This window comes from Haliaeetus albicilla, chromosome 1 (genome assembly GCF_947461875.1).
Source record: "Haliaeetus albicilla chromosome 1, bHalAlb1.1, whole genome shotgun sequence".
Taxonomy (NCBI): Eukaryota; Metazoa; Chordata; class Aves; order Accipitriformes; family Accipitridae; genus Haliaeetus; species Haliaeetus albicilla.
The window spans coordinates 65,653,540-65,681,526 of NC_091483.1; the positions used below are offsets into that span (position 1 = coordinate 65,653,540).

A 27,987-nucleotide genomic window follows, 5' to 3' on the forward strand; every position below is an offset into this window, starting at 1 on the left:
TCCCTCCTAGGTGATCGCTCCAGCTTGCCCTCCGTCGCTATAACTTTAGCTATTTGCCACAGCTTCTGTCAGCTTGCTTTTTCCCCAACCCAAATTCACAGGGATGAACAAAGATCCACTCATGTCTCTTGTCCTTCCCTACACCTGCTTCTGGGAGTGCAATGACAGATACCAGTTTTATTGTGTGCCAGTGTTACCGCTCTGTTTACAGCAGATTTAAGAGTTTACATTAGGCCACAGTGTTATCTTCCAGTTTTCCTAATTCTATCTGCTGGCAATCCCAGCTATGTGGTTGGGGTGGCTGCCCCTGTCCTAAAGGAATTTGTGTCAATTTCTGCAGGGACAAATCCTCCCTGTGCTAAACCGCTTTGCAGTATTTGCTCAAACTGAAATTTTGACAAAGACGTTCTGTCCACATCCACCAGAAGAGATTGCCTTTTTTTCAGATGCACTTGGAGGTAGATGTGTTGGAAGCTGCCTGTACCTGGCTGATAACTGAGACTGAGCATCTATGTAGCACGATCCATGCCCTTTTCTAATTTCTCTTTGAATGACAAATGTGTCTTCACTGAGTCAGCAAAAGAAGAGATCCTACAGTAGAATTCATTGCCCTTCTATCCCTTTTAACAGAGCGGCTAGGTTTTCCCAATTCCTCCCCAAAATCAGTCTTTAAAAGCTCTTACAAAGACATCCCTCAAATGTATTGTCCAGAGCTGCATTATATTCTCTAGTCATTTCCAATCAAGACTCATCATGTACTGTTATTTCTTTAGAATTCCTCCCTAACTATACTGGTATATTCCCAATTAAAAAAAGAATTCAAATCTTTGTGAAAATCAAAGTTGCAGGAATCTGGAGATAGTCCACATTAGTCCTCATCACTGTTGCCCCTAGAGAGTCTAATCTAAGAATTGAGTGTGGATGACCTCAAAAAAGAAAAGCAGATTTCATTGCAAACTTCTGCATTTCCTGCCAGAACCATGCACAGGTTAGCTGAGGTCCTCATGAGAGGCTTTAGGATGAGAAATGGGTCAAATTTTGCATGGCTTGTTTTCATTGCAAGTGCTCTGTTCAGTTCTAAAATTATATCTTTTAATTTTGAAACTGCTAACTGGTAAGCCAAACCTTTCTTATGGGAGAGGCCTTAGCAAAGTAAGTGTGTGTGTGAGGAAGGTGGCAGACCAAAAGTGTGGCATAATAACGTGCTTGTTTTCAGCAGCAAAGGAGTCAAAATTCTCACAGACCTGGAATGAAAACCTACAAAATATTGCTGACTGCTATTTAAATGTTTGAATCCATCTGAATTGTTTCTGTGCAAAGAAAATGTATCTCCCGGTGCCAAATTTGTACACACCAAATTTCCTAGAGATGTCTACCTCCTATTTCTTGAATACTTGTACCTCTGGATATGTGCAGGTGTCCTTTCTGGTCCTGAAAGCTACTCAACTAATGAAGGATCAGGGCCACTTCACCTGATGTTCTCCCCCTCTGGAATCCAATAATTGCTTTGCATCAGGACATAATTATACCTACAGTTATTAGATAAACCTGCTAATTCAGACTCTGTAACTCTTGAGTATCTTCCCAAATTGCATTCCATGATTTGGTTAGATTATATCTTATCTCTAACCTAAACACACAATATCTAGCCAGTCTTCTCCCACGTTATATACAAGGCAAATCATCAGGACTTAATCTGTTGCTGGCATTAATGGCACGATTCCTGATCTTAATTCCAATTTACTCTGCCTGATATCCCACAAATGCCTTTGAGAAATAATTTTATCCCCGATCCTGTGCCAAAGACACTTTCTTCCTCCATCACTGCTGTCTGACTTCCTATGGACTTTGTAATGACCTTTGCAGGCTGTTGTAGATGACACAGTCTTACATATAAAAGTCCACAAACGAGTGCCACATCTCAGGCTGTCACTTCAGCTCAGAAAGTCACTACCAGCAGATCCCTGATCTTGAGCTATTACTATAGCCAGAAAGTGTAGTCTCTTCACTAGCAAAGAAAAGAATGGGGGGCAGCAACACAACAGCTTTTTTTCTCTTTTTTTCTCTTTTTTTCTCTCTTTTTCTGTCTGGCAGGTGGTTGGCCATTGCAGACACCCCGTGCACTGCCCCCCCATGGGCTCTGCTCCTTGGGGCTCATGTGCAATAAAGCTGCCATCACGGCAGCCTGATGGGGACGAACAGGGGTTGCTTTTGTGAATAATTTTGTTTCTAAGTACCATCCAAATTCTAAAGCAAAATATTTTCCTACTTGCCTGAAAGTAATTTAGGAATCTTTGAGATGAAGCTCTGCTGAACCCACAGTTCATTTTCTCCTGCTTATCTTTCCTTGGGGCAAACCTGTCTGTGTGACTATCAGTACAGGTAATGACTTACCCAACCAGCTTTGGATGTTTTCTGGTTTTTATCTTCCAAAAGTAAGTTAGGCAAGGAGAGAGCCTCACTCAAACAGTATGCTTTCTGGACCCTTTGTTCTTCCAAGACGCTTGCTGAATTGCTGTTATATTATAGCCTCTTCCTCCTGTGTTTTGGGGGGTTGGCCCAGCTTTTTGTGTTAAACTAGATGGTCTCCGTGCTCACTTTTGAACTCAGTCATGACCGTGTTCCTTCCCACTGGTCCAAACTTGTCTCTTTCGCTGTAGCGAGCTGATGTTCTCCCTAAGATCTGCTACATCATACAGGTATCCTGTGGCTTTCTGGTATGGACATACATCTGACACACCAGCCTTGTTCTGTTGCGGCCATTCGCTACTGTCTCTGTGTTAACTTTCTCTGGAAAACTCCATTCTGGAATGCCAGTAATAAGTGAGCAAATAGGATGGGGACTTTTTCTATATAAAAAAACTTTCTCTGGAAAACTCCATTCTGGAATGCCAGTAATAAGTGAGCAAATAGGATGGGGACTTTTTCTATATAAAAACCAGCAAAATCACCAAATTCTATGAATGCACAAAATGATCCTCCCCTTAGTTATGTTGCTGTGACCCCAATGCTCTTGACAATCATTTTTCAGTCCTCTTCTGTCAACTGGAAGCTCAGCTGCAAGTGCTCTGGGACAGGGACTGTATGCACTGTTGGTGTCCGTGAAATGTTGTCCCCTGCTTGGAAGGGGAGGCTGGTGTTGCTGGTTGGAGCCCTGCCCTCCACTATGCTCATGGGCACTGTCTGGCCTGGAGAAGTTGATTAATCTCTGCACATCAAATCCCCTGCTATAAAGCAAGGATTATAATCCTCCTTTCTTGGTCTTGTCTGTTTGAACTGTGAGTACTTTCTGTAGATACTTTACCTTACGATGTAACTGGAGATCATTCAGTGCAATAGGGCTGTTGTCTTGGTAGTGCTAGAGTAACCCTTAACCAGGAGAAACTTAAATTGCAGGAGGTGGATAGTAACGTTAATCATCATAATGAGGATGGAGCATTATTTTTGCTGCATGACTGTGGAAGGAAAGGCTGAGAAATAGATGGCTAAAATCACTGAGTGCATATTTTCAAAGACAGGGCTTGCTCAGCAGCCAGGTGACAGCAGACATGTTTATTTGACAGAGAGGCTGTGAACTTAACTCCTGACTCAAAAACAAAACTTGCTTCACAAATGAAGACATATGGAGGGTTTTAATGGCAGTTGCAAGACATGTGGCTAGGTTATGCCACTATGCGTGAGCTTATAAAGGCACTGGGTATATATCTGGTGAGGGAATCTGTGAATTCCACCACTATTTAAGATTGAAAACATTTCTCACTCTGAAAAGAGAGTCAAAGAAAAATTGTGTCAGAGAGGACAGGCTCTGCCAGCTCCATGGCAGTTGACTGCAATGCCTGCCCAATAAGGGAAGGAACTTATGTTCAGCTGCATGGTTGGGTTTTAGCTTGACCTTGCCCAGCATTTGTATCTAGAAGTTGATCTTACTCAAGGTGGGGTTTTTAAATTATGTTGAAAGTGACTCATACTAATAAGTTGCAGTAAAACCAGGGAAGGAAAAAATACTGGAAGACACGTAAAATAGGTGCCTGAATCAGTTTCTATTTGGTACTCTTGTTAAGGCAATCATCCAGGTGCCAAGACTGGTGTAGTACCTGGGATGTCATGTGGAAGGCAGTGGGCAGGACTCAGTGTATGGAGGCAGTTGCCGCTTGAATCCTGTGATGTTCCCAATCTAAGCTCATACAGCGAGTACCCACAACGGCGTTACCTGCAAAAGTGCAGAGAGTTGAGGCAACAACAGCAACAGGGATGTTACGCTGATTTCTGTGGTGATACCTTTCAGACTGGCTGTAGCATGAGTAAAATGTATGTAAGGATGGAGAACATTTGTGCTTTGCTTTGGAGTTGCTTTATTTTGATGTCTTGTCATGGTTTTCAGTGAGGAGCAGATGAACGGGTATACTGCTTAAGACCACTTAAAGAGAACTGCTTGTAGCCTCCAAAAAAAAAAAAAAAGCAGCTCATTTTTTATGTTTTAAAGATGAGGTGGCTTCATTAAAGACTGTAAAGTCTTGCAGTTTTACCCCAAAGAAAACACTGATAGCTCCACAGTTCAGCTGGCAGGGAACCGTGTCAGACCATGGAGCCTTGCCCATATATGCAAGTCCTCTCACGGTACCAAAAATCATTTAGTTTTCTTCTAAAGTCCCAGGCAGTGAGCTAAAAATGGCTCACTCAGATATGCATTTTGGAATTTCAGAATTAAATGTAATAAAGCAGATTTTTATTTTTACTCTCTTTTGATGAGACACGCAATGAGAGAGTGAGGACACCACGTTAGAGTATCTTTTGATTTGCTATTTGCTATGTGTTAAACATTTATATTTCAAAGAAGCGTTTGTACCTACACTGAGTGTTTGGCAAATCCAATAGCTCATTAGATGTTAACAATAGCAACGCTGCTAAATACAAAGGATTCATAGGCAAAGTACCCCTCGGGCTATATCTCTGAGAGAAAAAGTAGCAAATAGAATCAGAAACTAATTAAATAGTCAGCTAAAGCGAGCATAACTTTAAAAAGCTCTAAAACTACCAAAAATGGAAACATATTACAGTTATCTGCATTCACAGTGCAGAACAAGTTTGGTAGTATTTAAGATAATTCTCTAGTGCCTGCTATTTTTAGTCCAAGGGTAAGCTTCTGTAAGAGCCTTTCAGCGTTGCATCCCTTTAACCTGGCCTAACAAGCTAAGCCAGTAAGCTGTCTGATTTCCGTCTTACAGGAGGCAGAGAGATAGCTAAAACAAACCATTTGTGGTGAAAACGCTCAGCCTATCTTGTCTTAAGAGCTTTCTTCGTATAGATTTTTTTTTTCAAATGTCCCACTATTAAGCATTGTTTGTCAGAGACCAAAATGTCAGGCTTTGCTGTTTAGAAATCGTAGAAGCACAGGAATGAAAGGAGGATTTTATAGACCCAGCCTAATGGGAATAAACATTTCTGCATTGCCACTGGTGAAACCCAATCGGGGCAGTTTAGGCTATCGCTATCAATGCGTCTGAGGAGAAAGGAACGGATTTAGTTTTTCTCATGGAAGGAGGGGCAGACATAAAGGGCCTGATTTGCTTCTCACTTACACTTAATCTGTCCTGGTTTAACTCCATCAACTTTGCTGGGAGACGCTTGGCTTGTGCTGCTCTAATCCAAGGGGAGTCAAGCTGGGGTCGGCGTTACGCTCCCTGTGCCCCCAGCACTCGGGTTTGGGGCACCTTCTGCTGTCGAAACAGGGGGCAAGGCCATATGCAGCTGTAAAGCACCGCGGTGCTCATGGCGTGCTGGTGGTTTGGTGCTTCAGGTTGATAAAACTTTGCAATATTATTCACTTAGAACTAGCTCTTCTTCACTGGAAATACTGTATGGTTGCCCCCCAATGTAGAGAATGAAGTGCAATAGTGTTTGCTTTCTTCTCCCTTCCCCCTTCCCCTTCCTCTCTCTCCTTTCCTTCCCCCCCCCTCTGTCTGGTGGTGCCTGTGTAATCCTTAACATACGTTTACAAAACAGGATTTTATTGCTACCTAAACATGAGTGGTCCCACCCACTCCTCTTAGCCAGCTGAGCCAGGCTTGGGCACGGTACCCTGTACTCTGTCTGAAATAGGTTAGAAACAGAGGTCGTGCTGCCTGGGTTAAGGGTAGTAGCTCCAGCCTTCTGCCCCCAGAGTGTCACTTAAACAGGTTTTGCCGTCCCAGGACGCTGGATCAGGAGTGCGGCTCTTTCGTCCTGGGCTGTTTCCAGTCCACAGCTCCCTTCCCCTCTTTCTTCCCCCTCATTTTGGGTGCTGACAGAGCAGGGCGAAATATCTCAATACACAGGGAGGCCATCTGAGCCAGGAAAACGTAGGCTGTGTTGAAGCTGGTGATCTGCAGGGTCCCACCTCTGCTTCAGTATGCAAACAGCTGCAATTTACTTATTATTCCTGGGGTTAGGCATATCCCATGGGGTTTTGGCTGTGCATCTAGCAGCTATGTAGGCTCAAATTATAACTTCTGTTAACCTCAGTGGGGATAACTTTTAAATTGAAGATGCACTTGACATGAGCAGGATACATCAGTGCATTTCCAGTAGGGAATGTGAGCACTGCATCTACCACATTGTAGGCAAGATGAACCCAAGCCACTTTTAAACTCAGCTTCTTAGCCATAGCAATGTAGTGCTCAGCTGTAAACCGCACTTGATAAGGAGGAAGAATTAGCCCTTCCTTACTGGCCTCTGGCTGGACTGCCGTTAGTCCTGGGACAGGTTGGTACAGATAAAGTATGCAGGAGCTACTGCTCTCAGCTTCAGCATCAACATACCAAAGCGCAGAGGACCAGGTCCCCAGCTAGTGTAAATCTGCATAGCTCCATTAAAACCTGTGGAGAGGCCCTAATTTACAGCAGCTGAACATCTGGGCCCAAGTTCTTTTTCATTTGGTTACTAGCAGGATTAAACAGAAGTACCCCAAATTATTTATTATAGGTGCTGTGGCAGCATCTCAAAGCCCAATTGTAAATCAGGACACCGTTGTGAAAGGGGTTATGTGAACACATAACAAAAAGATAGTCCCTGCCTAAAGGAACCTATGGCCTAATTAATAATGATATTTAGTGCATTGATAAGTACAGCGGGACTTGACTGCCTGTTATGGGTCATTTTTAAAGAGGACAAAAAAAAATACCCAGGTTGATTTTCACCATTTCTGATGAAAAAGAGTCTGGTTAACATCGGTGCCTCACAAAGAAAAATACGATGTTTTACATCGTACAGATGGAGGGCTGGTGATCAAGAACATGCACTTTTAAAAGACTAGCAGAGAATGAGCAATATATTCAGTTTTGACTAAGAAATAAATAGAAGAGAGGCAACTGCAGTGGGAACTGTAGCGTGCACCACAGTATGCATGAGCTACATAACTCTGCTAGGCTGGTTGCGGGTAAATGAACAAGGTAGCCTTAGTGTAAACTAGCAAATTAGTTTTACATTTTAGTGTCAACCCCATTTTATCAACTTTATCTGTGAAGACTAGTGAGTTCCAGGAAACTTAGAAACAAGCCAACAGTGGATGTGCTCTAGAGGAGGCTTTGCAACAGATAGCTCTTCTGTGATCTTTATTTTTTTTTAATGTTTTCTGTTTTAACATCACCATCTCTAGTTTACGATTCTATTCGCATACACAAAATTGCATTGAAAGAACATTAAAGTCTTAGTACCTAGTGACAAATCAAGGAAATACATAGTTAAGGATATTATGAGACGTCTAAATGAATCCAAATGCTTAACTGGCGGAAAATTCAGACACATCTCCTCATCCTGAAGAGTGTCCTCTGTGGTTGTAGGGGTTTACCAGGATGCACTGTTCAATCGCTGCTTTTTGAGGTGAGGTCTTATTTGCCTGCTGGGACAAGCTTACATTTTGTTTTCATGGGACTGTAAAAGCGAACTGAAAAGCCTGGCAAGATGTACCTGTGATCTGTGCTGTGTTAAACCCTATACCTGTTAGCACCTTCCTTACTGTGGCATCTCCACATTCTCACTTGGTGTTTCATTATAAAGGAGCCTTTTATTGCTTTCATCCTAGGATGCTCACAGTATGGGTACCTGGGGTGTTCTCTCAGCTGAGCATCTCCTTAGATATGGGAATATTTGGGAGGTTTTTTGAAACTTTTTTAGCCTGGTAAGAGTAGAGCGCACATATCTAAAGATACATTTTTTTCCTCTTTGTGGTGATTTCCTCAGTTTTTTTAGGGCTAATGTCTACTGTCTTTGTTTATTTCATCTAGCTAAACCACCTCTCTAAATGGTATGTGCGTCACTCAACACATCTGCTGGTACATACCAGGAGGATATTGGAGCCATTGCTGTAACACTTAAAGACAGGAGTATAACTGCATAGGTAAAACATACAGAGTAAATGCGTCTTTAGCCTTGTAAACAAGTTTTTGTGTTGTGTCTGAATAAACTCTTTTAGCCAGCTTAGACCAGATGGCAGGCTTCCAGTTAGATCACAATAAAAATTGATGGGAAGCCCAGACGTATTAAGGATGTACTGATCCATTCATGCTGCAGGTCTAAGGAAAAATGGTGTTTTTCTTCCTGTGAGACACAACTTGTGTTTGTCGTACCTGTTCAACAGGCATGGTGGTAGGTTTGATGAAGCTGAACACACTGAAAAATTAAAACATCATAAAATGCAATTAATGAAGTTGATACTTTACAAATGCTAATTTCCTGGTCAAATTACATTCCAGTTTTCTAGCAGTAAAAGCAACAGAGAGAAGTGTCTTATTTTGCTGTTTAAAAAGGAATTTTTGAGTGTGTGTTCTGTTTGCACAAAAACCAGTGTCCACATAATTGAACAAAATTTAAAAATTCCATGTAAACTCCTGCCTGCTATATTGTATATAATTTTACCCTGAAATTTATATTTGTGTACAGTCATAAATCTCTAGAAAGAAGTAGGGATTGTGATAGACATCCTGACACATCCAATATAATTAAAACTAAAGCAAATGCAACACTGAAATAGAGAATGAACAGAAGTGACAAGATTATGCTTAATAGTTTGCAAAGGAAGGGTCTATACTACCACTCAAGTGCATTTTTTTGAGATTTCTGTCAGTATCAAGAGGAAAAAGAAGGTTTTACATCAATTACATGTGTGAAATAATCACTGCAAAATATATGTAGCTCTTTTTTTCCCAGAACACGCTATGCTACCTAACAAAGGTATATGAATGTTGAAAAATTTTATGTCAGTGCATAGAGAGATTAGCGTGGGCATGTACCATAAATCAAGTAAATAAATATGAGCAAGCAGCGTTTGAATATTTGGACTGAAATACTGCTGACACCGTCACCAAAAGCTCTGCAACAGGGAGAGTCCCAAACTTCTTCCTCCCCCTGCCTCCCTCTTTTTGCAGTACTCGTTCCCTAGAGCTTGTCTGGATTGGCACCCTTGGTCAGGAGCTGTCTGACTCTACCCTCCTGTATATTTTAGGTGCATAATAACAATTAAAAATCTCTGTCTGGGTTGTTGCTCAGGACCTTATCACGTGCGTGAACAATTCCCTGTAAAAGGGGAAGGGGAGATGGGTAAGAGGTGCCGTGTGCTGCTCCGGGGGAAGGTGCTGGGCGGTGGGCTCGGCGGGCAGCCTGCCTACCCTCTCGCACCTGGGCAGGGAGCTATTTGTGCCGGTTGGGCTGCCCGTCCTGTGTCCCCCCTCCCCAGTGGCCACTCACCTACTCCTCCGCTCACCCCTGCTTCCCCACCAGTGCTGGCAGCAAGCAAACATCACCTCCCCCTTTGCTCTTCTGTCCATCTTGCACAGCGAAGGAAAACTCCCAGCTTTTTTTCCTGTGGCTCTTCATCAGGCTCCTCCTTCCCCTTTGCACTTCTGCCCTTTCCCTGCTCTTGTTTTTCCCCACCAGAGATGTAGGTAGAGTTTTGTGCTTTGATGTGGAGCCCTGCCCAAACCTCACCCACCGCGGGCTGGACGAGACATGCCAGGTCTTCTCCTGCTGCAGTTTCCCACCTGTGAAGACCAGGTGGTCTTCCCTGGTGCTGGGCAAGAGAGCACAATAGTATGTGCACGGCGTGCCTCAGCATTATGAACATGCGGTTCCTGGTAAGAGGTTTGGTAACGCTTTTACAGTGTCAAGTCCTGTACGAGTTAAAAAGCCCCTCTGGTGAGTTAACCCAGTCCAAAACATAGGTAATGCATTTATTTAGTAATCAGCAAATTAGCCCATGTAGTCAGTAAATGTTGAGGCCCAAACTGCTGATAAGATGATTTGCTTTCAGGTGTTTTCTCAATATTGTGCTCAGCATCAAGTATAAATTGAATAGAGTGACCTTTTGCTACTGAGTCAAATTGACTGCATTTCCAAAGATTCTGTGGTTTCAATTACCATAAATTTTTGATATTGGGTCTACCACCGGTGCACTGATTCCAGCACAGCAATATGTTATCATTGGTCCCCTTAACACAGTCAACGGCACGATAGCTTGGTCTCAGATGATTTTTTGTTTTGTCTTTCCCCCAGAATCAAAGATTACTATCATAGAGAGAAAGGATGCAGTTTACACAAATGAAATTGGAATGGCTTGCAAAACATGAATGAATTTTGGTCAGAGGATGTAAACCGGGTTACAGGTTGCTAGCTGGATCCTTGGTTTGTGAGATGAGTAAGTCAATTAGTAGCTCTTCAGTTTATTAGAAGCTTAATTGCCAGGCTGTAATGGAAACTTCTGAACTGCAACAACTCCTCAGAAGCAATAAAAAAAGTGACTTTATGGTAGAAGAATATTTAGTAGGCTCTTATAAACTGACATGTTTAGCTTAGAGCAGAAAGGTTAGATTTTTCACCTGAAAAGATAGTCCATCTCACAGGAGCTATGGCAGCATTACTTCGGGTGATCAAGGGCACGATCTTAGAAAACCCTATTTGCAAATGGCCTGTGCCATGTTTTTGCATTGTGATGCTTTAATCCCAGATACTTGACAGAAGTTTTACAATGTCAGGTGAGTGTTTCTGTCTTTCAGAGAGAAAGTAACTTGAGTTCAGTTACCAAGATTAAACATGAGAACTTTTTGAGACTAGAAATATACACCATGTTGAGTACATGAATAATAATAAATATTGTCACTTTTATGTTGTTATACCCTGGAGAAGGGAAGGGGGAAATGGATACTGCAGGTGCTCCCGTCTCCTTCAGCCTGCGGACCTTGAGCAGGTCTTTCCTGCGGTGCCGTAACGTCCCTGGGTGCAATGCTGGCAGTTCATTCCACTCCAGGGACCTAGCTCTGGAAGTTAAGCATTGCAGTACCTGCATTGTGTATAATTACACTATTTATTTAACATTGTTTTGGGGGAGAATGGGATGGCAGAGCATATTGCTTCAGGTCTGTACAATGTCTCCAGAAACCCAGACGGAGTGAAGCTTTTACGTAAATACAGGGATGTGGTTGGACCTACAGATGAGGCATATATGTGGTCCATATGTTGGGCAATGGGACTGCCAAAATCAGAAGGCAAGCTCTGGATTCAAGTGGTCCGCCTACAGGTCCATGTGAGTATAGCTGTCTCCTTCAAGAAGAGAAGATCTTTTGTTTCCTTCCCATGCCCTAAAGGCATTTGCACAGGGGTGGTGATAATTAATCCCCACATTTCTACTACATATAAAGAAACCCAGCTGTAATTTTCTCCTAGTGGGACTCCATTTTGTTTTTAAAGATAATTGATAGCTCTGGACTTAAGCATTTCAATTATGGGAGTGTCTCTTGGGGACCAGACTAACAGACCTTGGAAAAACGTTCTAATGCAAATGCATCATGTGGATTTTTACTGTAAGACAGCGCAGGACGCCTAAGGATTTGCAAAGCAGTTTAACAGTAAAATAAAAGCTGAAATACTTCTTGAAATATAAAATGGCATGGGACTGGTTGTAAGCAGGTAGGGTGGAACAAGTGGTTCTCCACCTGGACCACTGATTCCTCTTTAGCCCTGGGAGAAAATACTGCCAGGTACAGCCAGCTCTAAGTCAAGGAGGAGGCACTTGCCTTGGACAGCACATTGAGAAGGCAGCAAAATCACCATGACAGCACTGTCTGTGCCAGTGCCGTGGCAGGTTAGCTCCTTCTGCTCCAGAAGAGGGAAAACTTGGGCTGTAATTCTTCCCTTTCACCGTCCCTGACCTCAGCTCTCATTTTTCACTGGCAGGAGCAAGGAAGACCAGCCTGCATCCTAATCCCTTCCCTCCTCCTACCTTCCCTGTGTTTCTGCCCAGCCTACAGCTCCTTATCCTCAGGTGGCAAAGCTTGGTTTGTGGGGCCAGGGCTGAGATACCATCTGTCCCTACTCCTGCATGTTTTTTGACAGGAGGTGCTCAGGGCTGGTGTGGTGTTGGTGAGCTTTTCAGTGCCTCTGCAGCCCTATATGCAAAAAGGGCCAAATCTGTACCCCTCATTTCTCCTAGTGGTGTGAATCTTAAGGACGTTCTTATTCCAAAATGTGTCATTAAGGAATTAAATCCTGATGGAAGTCCCAGATGTGCTCACAAGTCATTTTTGTGCTTTTGAAAGTAGTGCCATAATGTATTTAGTATTTTTAGATCACTCGGATATTTTCAGCTGGAGGAAAATCTTTTATTTTCGTTGTTAATTGTGCTATGAATAGATCGTAGGCTACTGAGGAGAAATGAGTCGATATGTTGAAATGGTGATCCCTCGTGAGTTCAGGTGTACACCTGGCTGCTCTGAATTGCTTACCAAGCTGGGCTGCTGGAGCAGTGACTGCTTCTACCAGCTGTGGATCTGTCCCAAAGTTTCCTGGGCTTTTTACGAAGATGTGGCAAGCTGCCACTGCTCCCAGCTCCTCGGGGCTGTGGATTAATACTGCAGTTTGGACCCTGATCTTTCAGTATGAATCGTGACAGGGCCCTACACTGTTCAAATTATCAGTAAAGAAACTTTAAAGCATCATCATTCATTAGCTGATTTCACTCCTTGAGATACAGTAAGCAAAAGCTCTGCATGTAGTAATCGCAAATGAAAGGTGGAGGGGAATCAACCAGAGGCAAGGTGTTGGAGATACTGTTAACATTTGGAAAAGATTTTCTAAATGATGGGCTTGACTGTTTTCTGGAGTGAATCAGCATACCTGTGCTGACTGCGAGAGAGCTACAGGAGAGTCCTGCATCAGGACATCTGCACACTGGCTTCAAGGTTTCCAAGAAGGGATTGGTGATGGTAATGATGGTGGTTTTAAAATTTTGCATGATTTTTTTAAAGGAAGAAAATTCTAAGGAAAAATCACACCATTGCTCAATATAAAAAGCACCCTAAAGCAATGCATGTGAAAGACAAGGTGGCTGAGTCTCCATTACAGCTCAGTCTTTGGCCTCTGTAATGGGATTGCCAACAAGTAACAGGTATTACAGACATAAAATGCTAACCATGAGGTGAACCCAGCTCCATCAACAGGCAGAATAAGCAAAAGAGAGAGAATTATCAGGGGTAGAGGATTTAAATACCTTTGTGTGCGTAAATTATCAACTCATTTCATATAGCTTTTCACTGGCCAAAGAGAGAATATCTCTGGAGACATTTTACTGAAGGCAGAAACCCAATTAGAATGAGATTGTTACACAACTAATAAAGCGTTTTCAGACAGAGAATTATTTTTAGTGCTGTAGAAATATTAAAGCATTAGAGCAAAACATGTAAAAGCAGAGAAGAGCACAGTTAGAAACTTTTCATGGTCTTTAGACTCTTAGACCACTCATTTTTGAGGATTGGTTGGTGTTCCAGCAGTTTACAGCACTAGCCGGCTTTCCCCGTTGCGTTCGCCCATGCACAGTGACACCCATGCCAACTCTTATTTCTTTTCAGAGCTAATGCCATTGTGGATACGCTAGAAATTTTTGCTGTCAGAAACGTGGAAGCATGTGCATTCAGTGATATACTTGGGTTCCTTGTCTCCTTCAGCTGGGTAAAAATTTACAGGGGTCAAAAAACCTCTGGCCCCAATATCTTTATGTTAAACTAACAACCAAGGATGTTAAGAAGGTAATGTGGTGTGGCTGGGAAGCGATGCGTAACTGCTTGTGTATTAAAAGTACCCAGTAGTTAGCAAGATTCAATCATTGTGAATTGTTTTCGTAAGCTTTTAATAATTGCATGTATTTGCCGTATGGCTCTACATTTGAGATTATCCTCCACCCCTTTTTCTTACACACTGTAGTTATTTAGGTGGTCTAAATACTTAGGATCTCCTCCTTTAGATGAAGGAAACCCTTTCAGTGTGACCCTGCTTGGAAGCTAGGGACAAGGTGGAGCGAGTTCCTGAGAGCACACTGCACGTCCTCTGACCTCGGCAGAGATCGAAGGTGCTCAGCTCCTCCTGATTCACCGAGCCCGTGTGATGCGCAGGTTGGATGCCAGTCTGAAATGTGAACTTCTGCGGTGACAGTGCTGAAACCGTGAAGGAGCCTGCATTTGGCCATGGCGTTGCTTCTCCCCAGTGCTGTCAACACCAAGACTCACATTGCAATAGCAAAGCAGAAAGCTGCTGCTTCAGTGATTATTGCTCAGACATTGATGCACCCGACCATCTCTCCCTCCACATCTCCCCTCAGCACCATTTCTGCTGTATCTAAGAATTGTGTTTCTTTATAAACAGTAATTTAGGACAATTAGGAGCAATAGCATAGTTAAACCTTTAAAAGGTTATCTAGCAATGTCATTTTCTTGACTAATGTGTTCCTGCTGCCATGTCGTTTGTGAATAGACATGTGTTAGCCAGCTAGTGTGCTTCATCTGTGGTGACTTTGATTTATTTGCTCTGTAAATTGGGACTGAAGCAATAATGGAAAGTGACATTAATTGTTTAACAGAGTCCTCTTTGTCACATCCTCTGCTTTCTCTGGGGTGTTTGAATGTTGAAACTTGTACAAAACTAATTGAAATTGCTGTGATGAGGACCGGTGTCCACTCAACTTTCTGTTCTTGAATGTCAGTGCACTTGAATGTCTGCTTAAAGCACGAGAGCTGAGCAACTAACAGCAAATATCAGGGTTTCTTCTGGCATGCTATTATTAAAGAAGGCATTCCCCATTAGAAATAGTAACACTTCCAGCTTCGTTGTCAGCTTTATAAGCTGCAAGGTTCAGCGGTGCACCCCACCAGCCAGCCTTGCTGGAGAAGTTGCTGGTGTGGGGCAGGGGCTCAGGCAGCCAGACCTGCCCCCAGCCATGCCGGGCTCTCGCCACCATTCATCCCACCACCTGTGAGGGGCTTGAAATGCCATTGGGAAAAAAAGTCGGTGCTTTGTTACACTGTAAAGCACTTTTTTGCCCAGTAATGCCTTTTCGTACTTTTCTAGAAGCGATACTGTAATTTTCCTCCTTTCTTCTCAAAAAGTGGCTGTGAAAAGCTGGACTTGGAGCATGGTTTTATTCGCAAGGTGGCTGCCCTCTGCTTATTTCCTTCCTCTGCACACTGAATTATCATGGCACTGTGCATGTGTCTGCTTGGTATGGTGGAAGTCACCAGATACCGGAACTTAGACTCCTTTTCTCAGTGGCCAAGCCCCTTTTGGCCTTTTAAGTAAATGCTTCTCCTTAGCGTTAGCTTTGCCTGAGTGTTTCTTTGTTTCTTGGGGATGATGCTGTAAGCACCAGAACAGTCTGTGCTCTGCTGTAGCTTTCTAGCTCGAAGACAGAGTTTTTCTGTAAGAAGCCGTGAGGTGTGATTTGGCAGAGAAGCCTGGCAGGAGCAGTTATCTGTGTGGTTTATGAGCATCTCAGTTCAGAGTCTGGTAGATAAAAGTATTACTGAAAAAAGTCACGCTAAGGGGATACCCAGATTCACTTGATTTTTTTTTTTTTTTTCTTCTGAGGTGTAACCGGCAATGTTTTCTTGTTGACTTTTTTAACTTCTTTTTTGTTTGTTTGTCTTACTGGTGTATCCTTTGCTAGTTCACTTCTAAACTGCGAGATTTGAACTTAGCTGAAATCTCTTCACAGTGTGAACCTGGAGCATGATGAGCCACTCTGAAGCTGGTAGAAAAACTCCCAATTTGATATCCCTAGAGTTAGTGAAAGGCTTTTCATTTTCTTTAACAGCACTAGGATCAGCCCAGGAATCCTAGATAATTGATCTGTCAAGATCAATTTCCAGTCTTTCTGAAAAATAAATATAATGATTTTTACACAATTCTATTCCTCAGAACTCTCAGTACTCCAAAAAATCTGAACCTTAATATACAGTAGGGACTATATTTCATTTAAAAATCAGAAGGCATTTAAATTTACTCAATTTGACAAAAAGAAGTCTTGTTGCTGAAATAAGATATCTAATATAAATTAACATTACAGCCACATCTGATTAGAAATTAATCTACTTTTTGTAATTGCAGTCTGAATTAGATAAATGCATACAATAGTCTCATTGAGCACTCAAACGACATAACTCGAAAGGACAACTTCAAAGGCAACCTGCCTAAAACATTTCTCATAAAGAAACACAAAGAGCCTGCCATTTACTATATGAGTCCCGATGGCTAGTCTTATGCCAAAATGCTCAAGAATGAGAAGTTGTTCATTTGGGTTTGAAGCAAGGATTTCCAGAAGTATGGGAGGGAAACTCTTGCTTACACCGGGCTGCATATGTGAACAAGGTTTTCCAAATTTCCCTGGTAATTTCATTTTGGTCTTCTGATTAGCTGTCGTATTCTCTCATTCTTGTAATTTTGTCAGGTCAATTAGCTGGTGTTCAGTGTTGAAAAGAGAAAGAAAGACAGCCAGGGCTGACACCATCATTAGGTGTCAGCAGCTTAGGCGCATCCTGTAATACAATCCCTGGGTGATTACTTATCGTTGTTAACACCTGATGAAAAAAAAGAATTGTGGAAGAAAAGTAAACTAGAGCAATACACTGCGAGTGCAAACAGATTTCTCTTGAACGCAGAGATGGGTCATTTTATTGCACTTAATTACATCTTTTGAGATTCTGTTGCAGGTTACTGTTTCAAGGGCTGGTTTAACTATGTTTTGACTGCGTTTTCACATAGAGAGGTATTGGTTTGTTCCTTTTCTCTTCTCAACTGGTTCCGCTTTTTGTTTTGTTCCCTCCCACAGAAGATAGATGAAGAGAGTGAGGCAAACTTGCTAGCCGTTCTCACTGAAACACTGGACAGCATCCCTGTGGATGAGGATGGATTGCCTTCATTTGATGCACTGACAGATGGAGATGTGACCAACGAAAATGCCACTAGCCCTTCCCCAATGCCCGACGGCACCCCTCCAACTCAGGAGGCAGAAGAGCCGTCTCTAGTAAGAACCCTTCCTACTGTTTAACAGGAATTGGATGTGCCTCTGGCTACCCGCTGCATGGGTATGATGTAGTCACAGTAAGGTCTGGACTTTTCATTTAGACTGGAAAGGAAAATCAAGTAAAAAACTGAAAATTAAGTAGGGAAAAAAACCCACCAAATAGCCATAGGATGACTAATCAGACAATCTATTAAAAAGTGTGTTGAAGAGATTGTTTTTGAGATTCTCGTGCTAATGGCTGACAATTTTGCTTATCATTCTGTTCAGATAAGTCAGGGTAATGGGTTTTAATTCATATTTCATTTCTCGGGGCTCTTTTGGTATGTATGTTTAGATGTCACTTTTGGTGATCTGTAAAGAAAGGCCCATTGAGTCTGGTGGGATGTGGGGCTAATTTTGTGCCTTTAACATTGATTTGACCAGTAAGCACCAGCTTAGTGCTAATCAGGGTGAAACTGAAGCTTGGGTGAGGATGTGGGTGAAATCTTATATGCATTTTGCTCAGTAAAACCAGTTTGAGATGTGATTCTGTTTCTGCTGAAAGCCCCTTATCACTGGCTTCTGCAGAAGCAGAGCCAGATACCTGCATCTTGATGCTGTATCCATTAGTCTGTTAAAGTTAACATCTCTGTTTAGATGAGAGGCCTCTTCTGTCCAAACAGATCGCCGAGAATTTCATTTTGCCATGGATTCAGAAATCCAAGACCCCTGTCATTTCTGCTTGCCCCACAGTATACTGCAGTAAAGGGAGCAGAAATATGCCGCCAAGCCAGAAGAAAATGAGATCTGTTTGCTCTGGGGAATATCAAGCCCTTCTTTCTGTCTAATTGTACTTTGCTTGCTGAAATTGATACAGCTAACTTTAAGTAACTATGCAAAAATGTATATAAGTAATTTTAATCCATAAAGATGCATAACTTTACTCTTTTCCTTCCACCTCCCTTTCCCTGATGTGTTTGTAGCTTAAGAAGCTCTTGCTGGCTCCAGCCAACACTCAGCTAAATTACAATGAATGCAGTGGTCTCAGCACACAAAACCATGCAAACACTAATCACAGGATCAGAACAAGCCCTGTGGTTGTTAAGGTACAAACTTAATTTTTGTAATAAGGAAAAAAGAAAAAAAAGGGAAAGAAAAAGTGTAACAAGTTCTTTTATGCTTTCACCAACCAAGCAAGCAGTAGATCTATATGTATTGTATTAATCTGCCTACAGTCTTTCAGCTGCTTTAAAAAAAAAGTGAACAGATTATAGACTGGGTTCCAGAAGATCACCTGAGCTCCTTTATGCTCTGAATATTTCATTTATGCTTTTTCTCTTGGCAGAGTTCAGTTGTAGTCCCACCGTCTGTTACTCTCGCCTACTTTATTGATACACAGAGTAGTAGGGGGTACGATAAAATTTGCTGATGGGCTGGTGTTGTTTATGAGTGACTCCAGGATGCGGAACTGCCGTTTTACCAGCTGTCTGAGCTAAGAAAAATGACACTGGATTCTTGGCAAAAGATGTATATCAGCCATTAATTGGATAGAATGGGGGCTCTGACATAATTCTGTTAGCAGGCAGTATTAAACAATGTTTGTCTTGCCATTCACTGTAACTGAAAACGGAGCATTTAGGGGTACTTAAGAGAGTTGTGAATACTGGGCTCAAGCAATCAGCAGCAAATTAAGGTTTAAACCAGCTTATTTTTTTGTTCACAGTAAAGGCGCTGTAGGGTCTTGTTAGTTACATGTTGCTGAGTAGGAACATTGAAATGTAGGAGAAATGAAATAAAAAGCTGCATAAATGTCATTTAGGAATTTTAAATGTAATTTTCTTTCCTTGTTCTGCAAACAATTATTCACAGCTCATAGATCTAGTACACTTAGACTGAACACTTCATTGAAAATCTCATCTCTTCAGAAAACCTATATCCTTTCTGATAAGGTTCAGCTCACTAATTTTATTTTTTTTTATTTTATTTTATTTTATTATGCCCTGTTTTTAAGACTGAGAATTCATGGAGCAATAAAGCAAAGAGCATTTGTCAACAGCAAAAGCCTCAAAGACGTCCCTGCTCTGAACTTCTCAAATATCTGACTACGAATGATGACCCTCCTCAGACCAAACCAGCAGAGAACAGGAACAGCAGCAAAGAGAAATGCACCTCCAAAAGGAAGCCCCATCTGCAGTCTCAGACAAATCATCTGCAAGGTAGGTGTGGGACTGCAGAACACAGCTTTGGTACCAGCAGTAACGCAGGGAAGCTGAAATACCGAGGATGTGAATACCCTTGATACCTCTTCTGTGCTTTGGATTAGTATTGTAAACCCAGCATCTCTTCTGTGTAGGGAGAATTTTAAAACAGTGTAATGAAGTTAGAATTAGTTAGCTAGATTTAGCCTTTAAACAATTTTAATCCTGTCTCTATTGCTCCCAGCCTCAGAAAAAGAATCTCAGGAAAAAAATGTTTAACAAATACCACATGTTAATATAACAAGCTAGCTGGAGATACTTATTCACAGAGTACCATACCACTAAGAAATCATTATACCCTTAAACAAGCTGGGCAGGCCAGTTCATTAGTGAGCTTCTTTCTTTTTTGCTAGGGTAAAACTGAAGGCATTGTTAACCTGCCACATAGTCCTTAAGAGACAATAAATAGTGTTCTCACTGCTACAGAGAAAGCAGTAAATGTGTCATTCCTGTTAAAGCTGGAATGCCGGTTTGTAATTTTATTTTGTAAATAGTTGAAAGTTTAGCTGCCATCTTGATCTTTCTCTCTCTTTTTAGATTCTTTATGGCCAAAACTAAACACTTGTGTTGACTTTTAGTATCCCCCGATGCATAAAGAACTGGTCTATACTTCTATGACAGAGATCCAAGAACTTAAAGTCCCCTCTCTTGCTTTCCCTCCCCCTCTTCCCCTGCCTCTTTTCCCAAGATAAAGGAAAACTGTAAAAGCTTACGAGCACAAGGGGAGCTTTTTAAAAAGTTACTGTTACTTTAAAATACATCTATGTATTTATAGTGACCTGGCATCTAGAAGGCCAGGTGCCTATCAGTCACATCAATGCAAATCCTGGATGACTCCACTAAAGTCAATGGAAGTTATCTGGCTGCAACAGAGATCAGGATATGACCCTAAATGTGTTGTTCTGGTATTTTTAAAGCAACAATTGTAAACAGTATATGTTTTTTTCTTCTTTTCCCCTCCCCCCTCCCTGCACTATCAGCCCCCATCAAATCTAATTGTTCACTCTTCACTCGGAAGTATAAGCAAACTTAATAAAAATAACCTTCCCTTCCCGCCACTAAATACCCTTCTCGCAGCTGTACATTCTGACGTCCTAAGTATACTTTTCCCCATTATGGTCTCAAATTCTCTGAACAATGTTTCTTCTAAGAAAGAAATCCAACTGCCCCTAGAGCTTCTTGGATGCCAACTGCCACTCCTTCTGGATGGCTTCAGCAGTCTGCTTCACAGCAAAATCCAGACTGAACTGTACGTGTAAAACCTGGGTCTCTTACTGCAATGGTACTAAAGCATAGACCTACCAGAAGTTACAGGGGGCTTTATTAACACTGTTGGGTGTTACAGTGATATGTGATAAGGTATATCATGTATAACATGTACAACGTGTGCTATATGCACATATATGTTACACACATACATAGATGTGTGCGCACACACACATAATTACAGATTAAAATCTTCCTATTCAGATCAGAGCTGCATTTTTTTCCTCAGCTGAGGCAATTGTATAGATTCAGTGCAAAGAAGCAGGGCACATTGGGTTGTGGAAACAGTGCGGAAGGAGAGGTTAGGAAAGTCCAAGGGGACATATAGCTAACTTACCAGTGTTTAACAGATCACTGTGACTTTGGTGGTAATGCAGGTGAAATTGCAGGCAGAGAGAAATTACTCTCTTCTTTAATTCGTGCAGTTTAATTTACAGGCTTCTGAAATGGTGTTTTTTCATCAGATTTGCCTCATACACCAATATATGACTTCAATATCAATGGATTTGCATATAATACAAATACAAGAATATAATGCTTTCAGCTTGGACAGTCAATTCATACAGAATCAACCTTGCAAATTTAACTGACGTTTGCAGACTTGCAGTCATTTGTTCATACATTTAATCAAAAGTACAAGAAAATTGACTCCTTCTGTTTTAAAAAATAGTCAGGGTCTGATATTTTCTTTCAAAGTTAAGGAAAGCTCACAAAGGATAAGTCAAATGGTATTTTCCTTTAGGGTTACTGTTGCAAACATATTGCAAACCCACGGGAATGTCCACAAACCTATTCATGCCAAAGATCATCTGTGGTTTTGCATTGAAATTTGCCCATGAGGAAACTTAGTTCTTTTGAACCTTAATGTTTTCAATTTACAGGGACAAGCAACTTCATGCGAACCCTTTTTAATAAGAAAAAAAACATACCACAGTAGACCTTGCAACTCTAATAGGCAGGCACCATGGAAAATGATAGTGTCTTGGTAAAATATTTACACTATCCATAGCTGTATGTGAGGATGAATCCTTTGCAGGAATACTGTTTGGTCAAGCCCTTGCCTAGCAATAAGAAAACTGATGGGTGTTTTGGTATGTGAATTTCTCAGTGGGAGAGCTCAGTGATACCTGCCTAAAATGAATACAGATGAGTGTGAGATAACACCTTGGTTCTGTGTCCATCTCTGGCAGATTTTCACTGTGCCTTAGTGCTTCAGAATTTTATATCTATATTCTGATGTGGGACTATTCTGTGGGACTAATGAGAGCTAGAATGAAACCTTTTAGAGGCTTAAATAGCTCTTACGCATTCAACTTCCTTAGAAAGCCTAAATTGGGTAAGAATATGAGATTTTTATCCTCTAATAAAAAGTGGAAGCCTTTGTATAAAACTTTATTCCAGAGCCTCACTGTAAGGTCTGTTTTTTTAAGCCAGTTTTACCTCTAGGTAGCCACTGGCAAACATTAGTATCCCTAGTTGTATATAAAATACACACAAAGATGTGTCAGGTTACATTCAGTCTTACCGCACCTGGTTTTATGCACAAATCAGCTGCAGTGCTGGATCAGGCAACTAACTTTTTGAGGTGCATCTCCTCACTCCAGTGGTGACTTCTGAGGAAGGTGAACCCGAGGTGAACACCTGAGCTTCCATTTCTAGCTTTCATATAGGGAGGAGGAGAAACAATATGCAGCTCTTGAGAATTGAGTTAATTTTAAAAAAAATGTAATATTACTTCAGAATGCTCTGGAGCTTATAAAAGTAATCAATTTGCATATAAAATCCTTTAATGTTGATGGGAGCTCCAAGCTTGGAGTGAATACGAAATACGCAGTAGTGACACTCTGGACAAAAGATCTGCAGTGCAGGAGTGTTCAAGGGGAACATTTTGTCTTAAGTAATTAATCTGCAGAAGAGATCCCCTGCTGTTGTTCTTGGTACAATGCTCTCTGTGTTTAAACATCAATCCAACTTCTGAGAAGTAAAATTTTCAAGTAATACTATTTAAAATTTTAAAATATTTTACTGGCAATTAAAGGAATCTTAGTTGTATTACAGTATCCTAGTTCTTGGCTTGCTTTGGGAAAATACAAGTTTGCAAGAATAAAAGCTACAAATACTTGTATTTTTATAGCTAGAGCTTTGGTTTTTGTGTGTGTTGGGATTGTAGTGCTGAGAGCTTCAACCCCATTTTTAACCATCTGTGACTATGTCCGTGGCTTGTCATAGTTTGCAGGATAATTTGCAGAAATTTGGACTATAACTGGTTGGACTCTGGCCTTACAGAAACAACCTATTCTCAGTGCTATATATAAAATTGTATATTGTAGAAGTAAAATTAACTGAATATTCATAACGTTCTGTTACTTTGTAGTTATTCTGCTGCTCCTGTTTCCAAATAAAACGTGAACTGTAGTCTAAATTAACAGTAAGAGGAATAACATTTTCAAAGTGTATCCTGTAGAGTTCGTCATTGATTTTTAACATGTACCATTCTTCTTCAGAAAGGTTCTTGGCATTTGGGTTGTGTACTGTATTTCAGAGGTACAGTAATTGATGTAAATCACTGTGGAAATTTAGGTGCCCTTTTGGTACCAGTAATAAGGTATCAGGATGAGCCTCCTTATTTATCTATCTAAGATACACTGAAATGGCTGTTGAACTATCAGAGCTCAGCCCTAACTGACTAACATGGGATTCCAGCACCAAAATAAAAAGAAATCTTTTTAGTATACATTATGGTGTGTTTAAATATCCCATAACCATTTTCTTTTTCCCTTTAGCCAAACCAACAAGTTTATCACTTCCATTGACGCCCGAGTCACCAAAGTAAGTACTAAAAAGTGCAAACATTTATGAAAGGGAGGGGGGTTCAATAGATTTTGGCTACAGCAACTCCATTTCAGCTTGTTTTTATAAATGTGCCCTGTCTTCCAGTGATCCCAAGGGTTCCCCATTTGAGAACAAGACTATTGAACAAACCTTAAGTGTGGAACTCTCTGGAACTGCAGGTGAGAAATGGGGAGTGCTGGCTCTTCCTTTAAGCATGGCTCGTGTGTGTGTTTGTTCATTTTAATATACCACATGTACACCAAGATCTCACAGAGGTCTCCAGTAGATTAACTTCAGTGCAGTTTAGCATTGAGTTTTTATCCAGTTACCTGAGAAAGAATGTGTTTGAAAATATGGCTCCAAACCTACACAAGAGAGCATAATTTCTGGGAAAATATGAATGAAACCATTTATCTGTTATACTTCCCCATTTCCCCATAGATTTGTGTACTGCTGAGCATCATCTTTCAAAGACAAACCCCACAGCACAGTGTAATAGATGTTACAGATGGAAAAGTTATGTCATCCAGTCTGTCTCCAGGCCGGTCTAGGGCTGTACGTGACTGCATGTTTCAGTGCTTTGTCAATTCTAGATTAATATGTCACAAATAACAGCTTTCTCCTCTACCACTGACAAACTGTTCCATAGCTTAGAGGTAATTTTTTTAAATTGGTATTCATTTTACATTCTTGCTTTCTCTTTTATTTCTTCCATTAGCACACTTCACACAACCTGCCTTTATCCTCCTCCTCCTTTCAGATCCCTGGCGTTTGTACCTTTTGAAGATTTGTGGATTTTTTATCATGTGCTGGTTTAGTTCATGCACCACCCAGTGCACTCATTTAATTCATCTGCTCTTCTTTCTGCTAAAGTCAATTCCTTCAGATTCAGATCTGTTTTATTGCTTTCCTCTGAACTCTGTTTTGCCTCTGTTATTCTGAATTGTCCAGAACTGAGTACAAGAGCACATGTTGAGCTCCACCTGAGCTATTGCCAAGACTGTTTTCCTTCTCAGTTGTGTAATAGTGAAAAACAAGAGATATACTTGTCATGTGTTTCTCTCAGGATAACAGTGGATTGTAAATTATGTGATCTCTAGCGTTTTGGGGGGCATTGTGAAATTTGTCTTCAGGTACCATAAATCAGCTTGCCCCTAAATTCAGTGGCAGCTTTACATGAGAGCAGGCCCAAGCACTAGATTTATGTATGTACTTTGGGCTTTCACCTCCCTACAACAATCATTTCACTTTTTCAGAAAATTCTTCATTAGTTCAGCATTAAAACATGCACACTTTCCTCTGCCATGTCCTGAAAACCTGCAGTCTTAATCATTCCTCTGGTGACAAAATGCACCTTCTTTTTGCAAAACCAACACAAACACAGCAAAATTCACTGTGTGTAGCAGGATAATCCCCTTCAGTGCCTGTAGGCCTGAAACATGGAGAAGCCTCTTTTATCATTACTGGAGAGCAAACCTGCATGAGGGTGCCCATTTGTAAGCACGCTGGTGAGTCAGTGCTTAGCACTGCCAACTGAAAGGGGCAGATGAGGTGACTACAGCAGAGTGGTACAAGCAGCTGTTGAAATCATGAAGGGAGCAGTGTTCTCCCCCAGCCAGAAAGTCAGCAGCCTGCTCTTGCCATCAGCTGACTAGACAGAAACTGGGAGTCAGTCTGAGCCCTGGATTGTCCTCTAGTATTGCCTCCATAATGGCAACGGGAATGGTCTTGGTATTACCAAATTCATCCTGCTCCATCAGCTGTGCACAGAGGAGGAAACAAAACAGCTCTGTAGTTGTCTTAGACAATAAAACCAGGAGAACTAGCACATCAAAAATGCATCAGAAGCTGTGAAACAGCACAACTGGATGAATATATGAACAGGAACGTTGTACTATGAAAACATGACCTTTTTTCCCTCTGGAAGTAAATAGAGTCTAGCTAGAAAGTAAACTGATGATAATCAGGAAGAATAAGAGTTGATGGAGCATGTGTGGCCAGGGAGTTGGGGCAGTGTTACCAAGCTGCATACATGATGGTGGCTCTTGGACTTCATGTTGCACTTGCTCTGGTCTTCAGAATGCATGGTGAGGAGATTTCAGGAGATTGCATTTCATTGCTTGGTAGCTGTATTATTCTCTGCCTTCACATACACTAGACTTTGTTTTTGTATTCATATATGTATATAAATCTATAAAAAGGTGAGTGGTTGTGCATGTCTTACTTTTTAACTCATTTGTATTGCAGTAGTGTTTTGTGTCATGAGTCTGCTTGTGCTGGAAGCAGACAAGTACGTAACAGAAACAACCTCGAGTACCGAAGAACTTACCGCGTGTGTGAGTAAATCATGACAGAATTGGGACCCACTTCAGTAAAAAAAAAAAAAACAAACCAAAAAAAGGGGGAAAAAATAGTGGCAGTAGTGATTAATAATACCTTGGAGTTCTTTAGTGAGACCCTGGCAACTCCAAATTATATCCAGATAACCGCATTGCTCATTGTCCTTATATAGGGCAGCTTGCACTGTACAAGCACTATTTATTATAATTTAAATAGGAGTTGCCTTGATCTTACTGCCGAATTGAAAAGACCATTAGCAGTGCTGCTCGCACTATCGAAGCACGAAGTATTTTAATATAAATAGCAGCTCCCTTGATCTCTCTGCTGAAACAACATTGGTTCCCTCACTGATGAATTAACTATAGACTAGAAAAATAAAATAAAAGCATTTCCCACACGAGCCATCAATCTTCGTCACACGCACATTTTGGATTCATGTATCTAAAGTCAAACTGAAACTGTTCTCTTCCCAATGCTGTATCTTGCTTTACAATGGATTTGTTAGTAGTTGTGAATGTAACTTTGTCCTCCCCAAAACTGTCAAAACATTGATTTGTAAAATTACAAGGAGCAAATATTTTTTAAAGTATTTTCAAGCCACACATAATAATTCTTTGAATGCATGTTAAGTAAGTGGCCTATGATAGAGGAATAAGTCCATTGCTATCTAAAATCCCGACTCCTGCAGCTGATTTCTTGTACTATTCTAAGGAAAATGGACAAGAACATCATGATGTGGAGGGAGTCCTAGGTGATGGTAATGTAGTGGGTGAAATTTCTGTGTAAGGCAATTCTGAGTAGAAGGCTTGCAAGATGTCCTTCTCCCTTTGCTTCCACAGCTAGCTGCATTGCCAACACCTTGCTAAGAGGCCATGGGCTTGAACCTCGCTAATGTCTTCCAGGAACATGGGACGTTTCTGTGTCACTGGAAGACCTCTTCCCTCTTTGTTTCCAGTCAGGTTGAGGGGGCACCTGCAGGCACAGGAACTAGGAGGATGACTTACCCTCTGGAAGTGACTGTGTTTTCCTTGGTGATCGAGGGCTCCTCAATGATCGTCTTAGACTTTCTGCTGAGCTTCTAAATGCCAGAAGTTAGGTGGCATGGCTCCTAAATGTTTCAAATTCAGCTCTCTCTGTTCTCTCAGAGTCTTTTTAAAGCTCAACTCATCATGTAAGTGCATGAAGTGAGTTTACATGCTTAAGGCTCAATCAGTAACTGGAGGGCTATTTCCACCCTCTGATCTACAACAGGTGACTTGGTGAAAAGTCTCTCATTTGCACACAGATCCCTGTAATTTACCTGAGCATAAAACTCCTCACCGGTCTGTCTTGGGTGCAAAATTTGATTTCTCCAAAAAGACGACAGAAAAGGCTATATGAACGCCATCAGCTTGAATAATGATTTGGAATTCATGAGCATCCTTGAGGATACTTATACCCTGCCCACCTTTAGATCTGTGTTACCTCTTAGTTGTCAGAACAAATACTTAAAATCTATCATATAAGAACTTGTTTGACCTCAGAATGATTTCCAATAAAATGAGATGTGAGATGCAGAGAGTTCTCCAGAGGGAATAAAATCTAGTAAATTATTTGATATTTTCAGGCGTCTGTGTTTATTCTCTGCAGCACTGACAACAGGATTAAACTGAATACTCAACAAGCATGTAGTTTTTTATAACATGATGGCTATTTAATTTTATTATATTTTCCTGGCTTCTGCAATCTTGTGCCACACAAAAGCTCTTCTGATTCTTTTACTGAATTGAGCTGTTATCTTGTGTTCAGTGTTTTAAGTGGCCTTAAATAATGTTTCCCTTGACAATCCATTTTCAAACTTGAAAGTTATAAAAGAATTCATTTTCAATGCTTCTCAAAAGCCCAGTGCACATGTAGAAGGGTTCTAGGGCTGCGTTCCCCAAAAGACACTAACTCACAGCCCCCTCAAAGCACAACAAATGTCATCAAACATTTGAATGCTAACAGTTACAGTAGAGT

The 27,987-nt window shown here is 41.2% G+C and overlaps 1 protein-coding gene across 4 annotated transcripts in view; it reads left to right on the forward strand.

Moving 5' to 3' along the window:
- PPARGC1A (PPARG coactivator 1 alpha) overlaps positions 1-27,987 on the forward strand; it is a 376,066-nt gene that overhangs the window by 326,460 nt on the left and 21,619 nt on the right. For 3 of the 4 annotated variants that reach the window (XR_011326224.1, XM_069792605.1, XM_069792616.1), the window contains exons 3-7: positions 17,120-17,314; positions 18,277-18,399; positions 19,305-19,509; positions 23,601-23,646; positions 23,755-23,828. Coding sequence is in view for 3 of the 4 variants with exons in the window: in XM_069792605.1 (XP_069648706.1) it covers positions 17,120-17,314; positions 18,277-18,399; positions 19,305-19,509; positions 23,601-23,646; positions 23,755-23,828 (643 nt within the window). In the remaining variant the exon portion in view is untranslated. Of the gene's footprint in view, positions 1-17,119; positions 17,376-18,276; positions 18,400-19,304; positions 19,510-23,600; positions 23,647-23,754; positions 23,829-27,987 lie in introns of those variants that run through there. The other variant, XM_069792627.1, reaches the window with a different exon arrangement.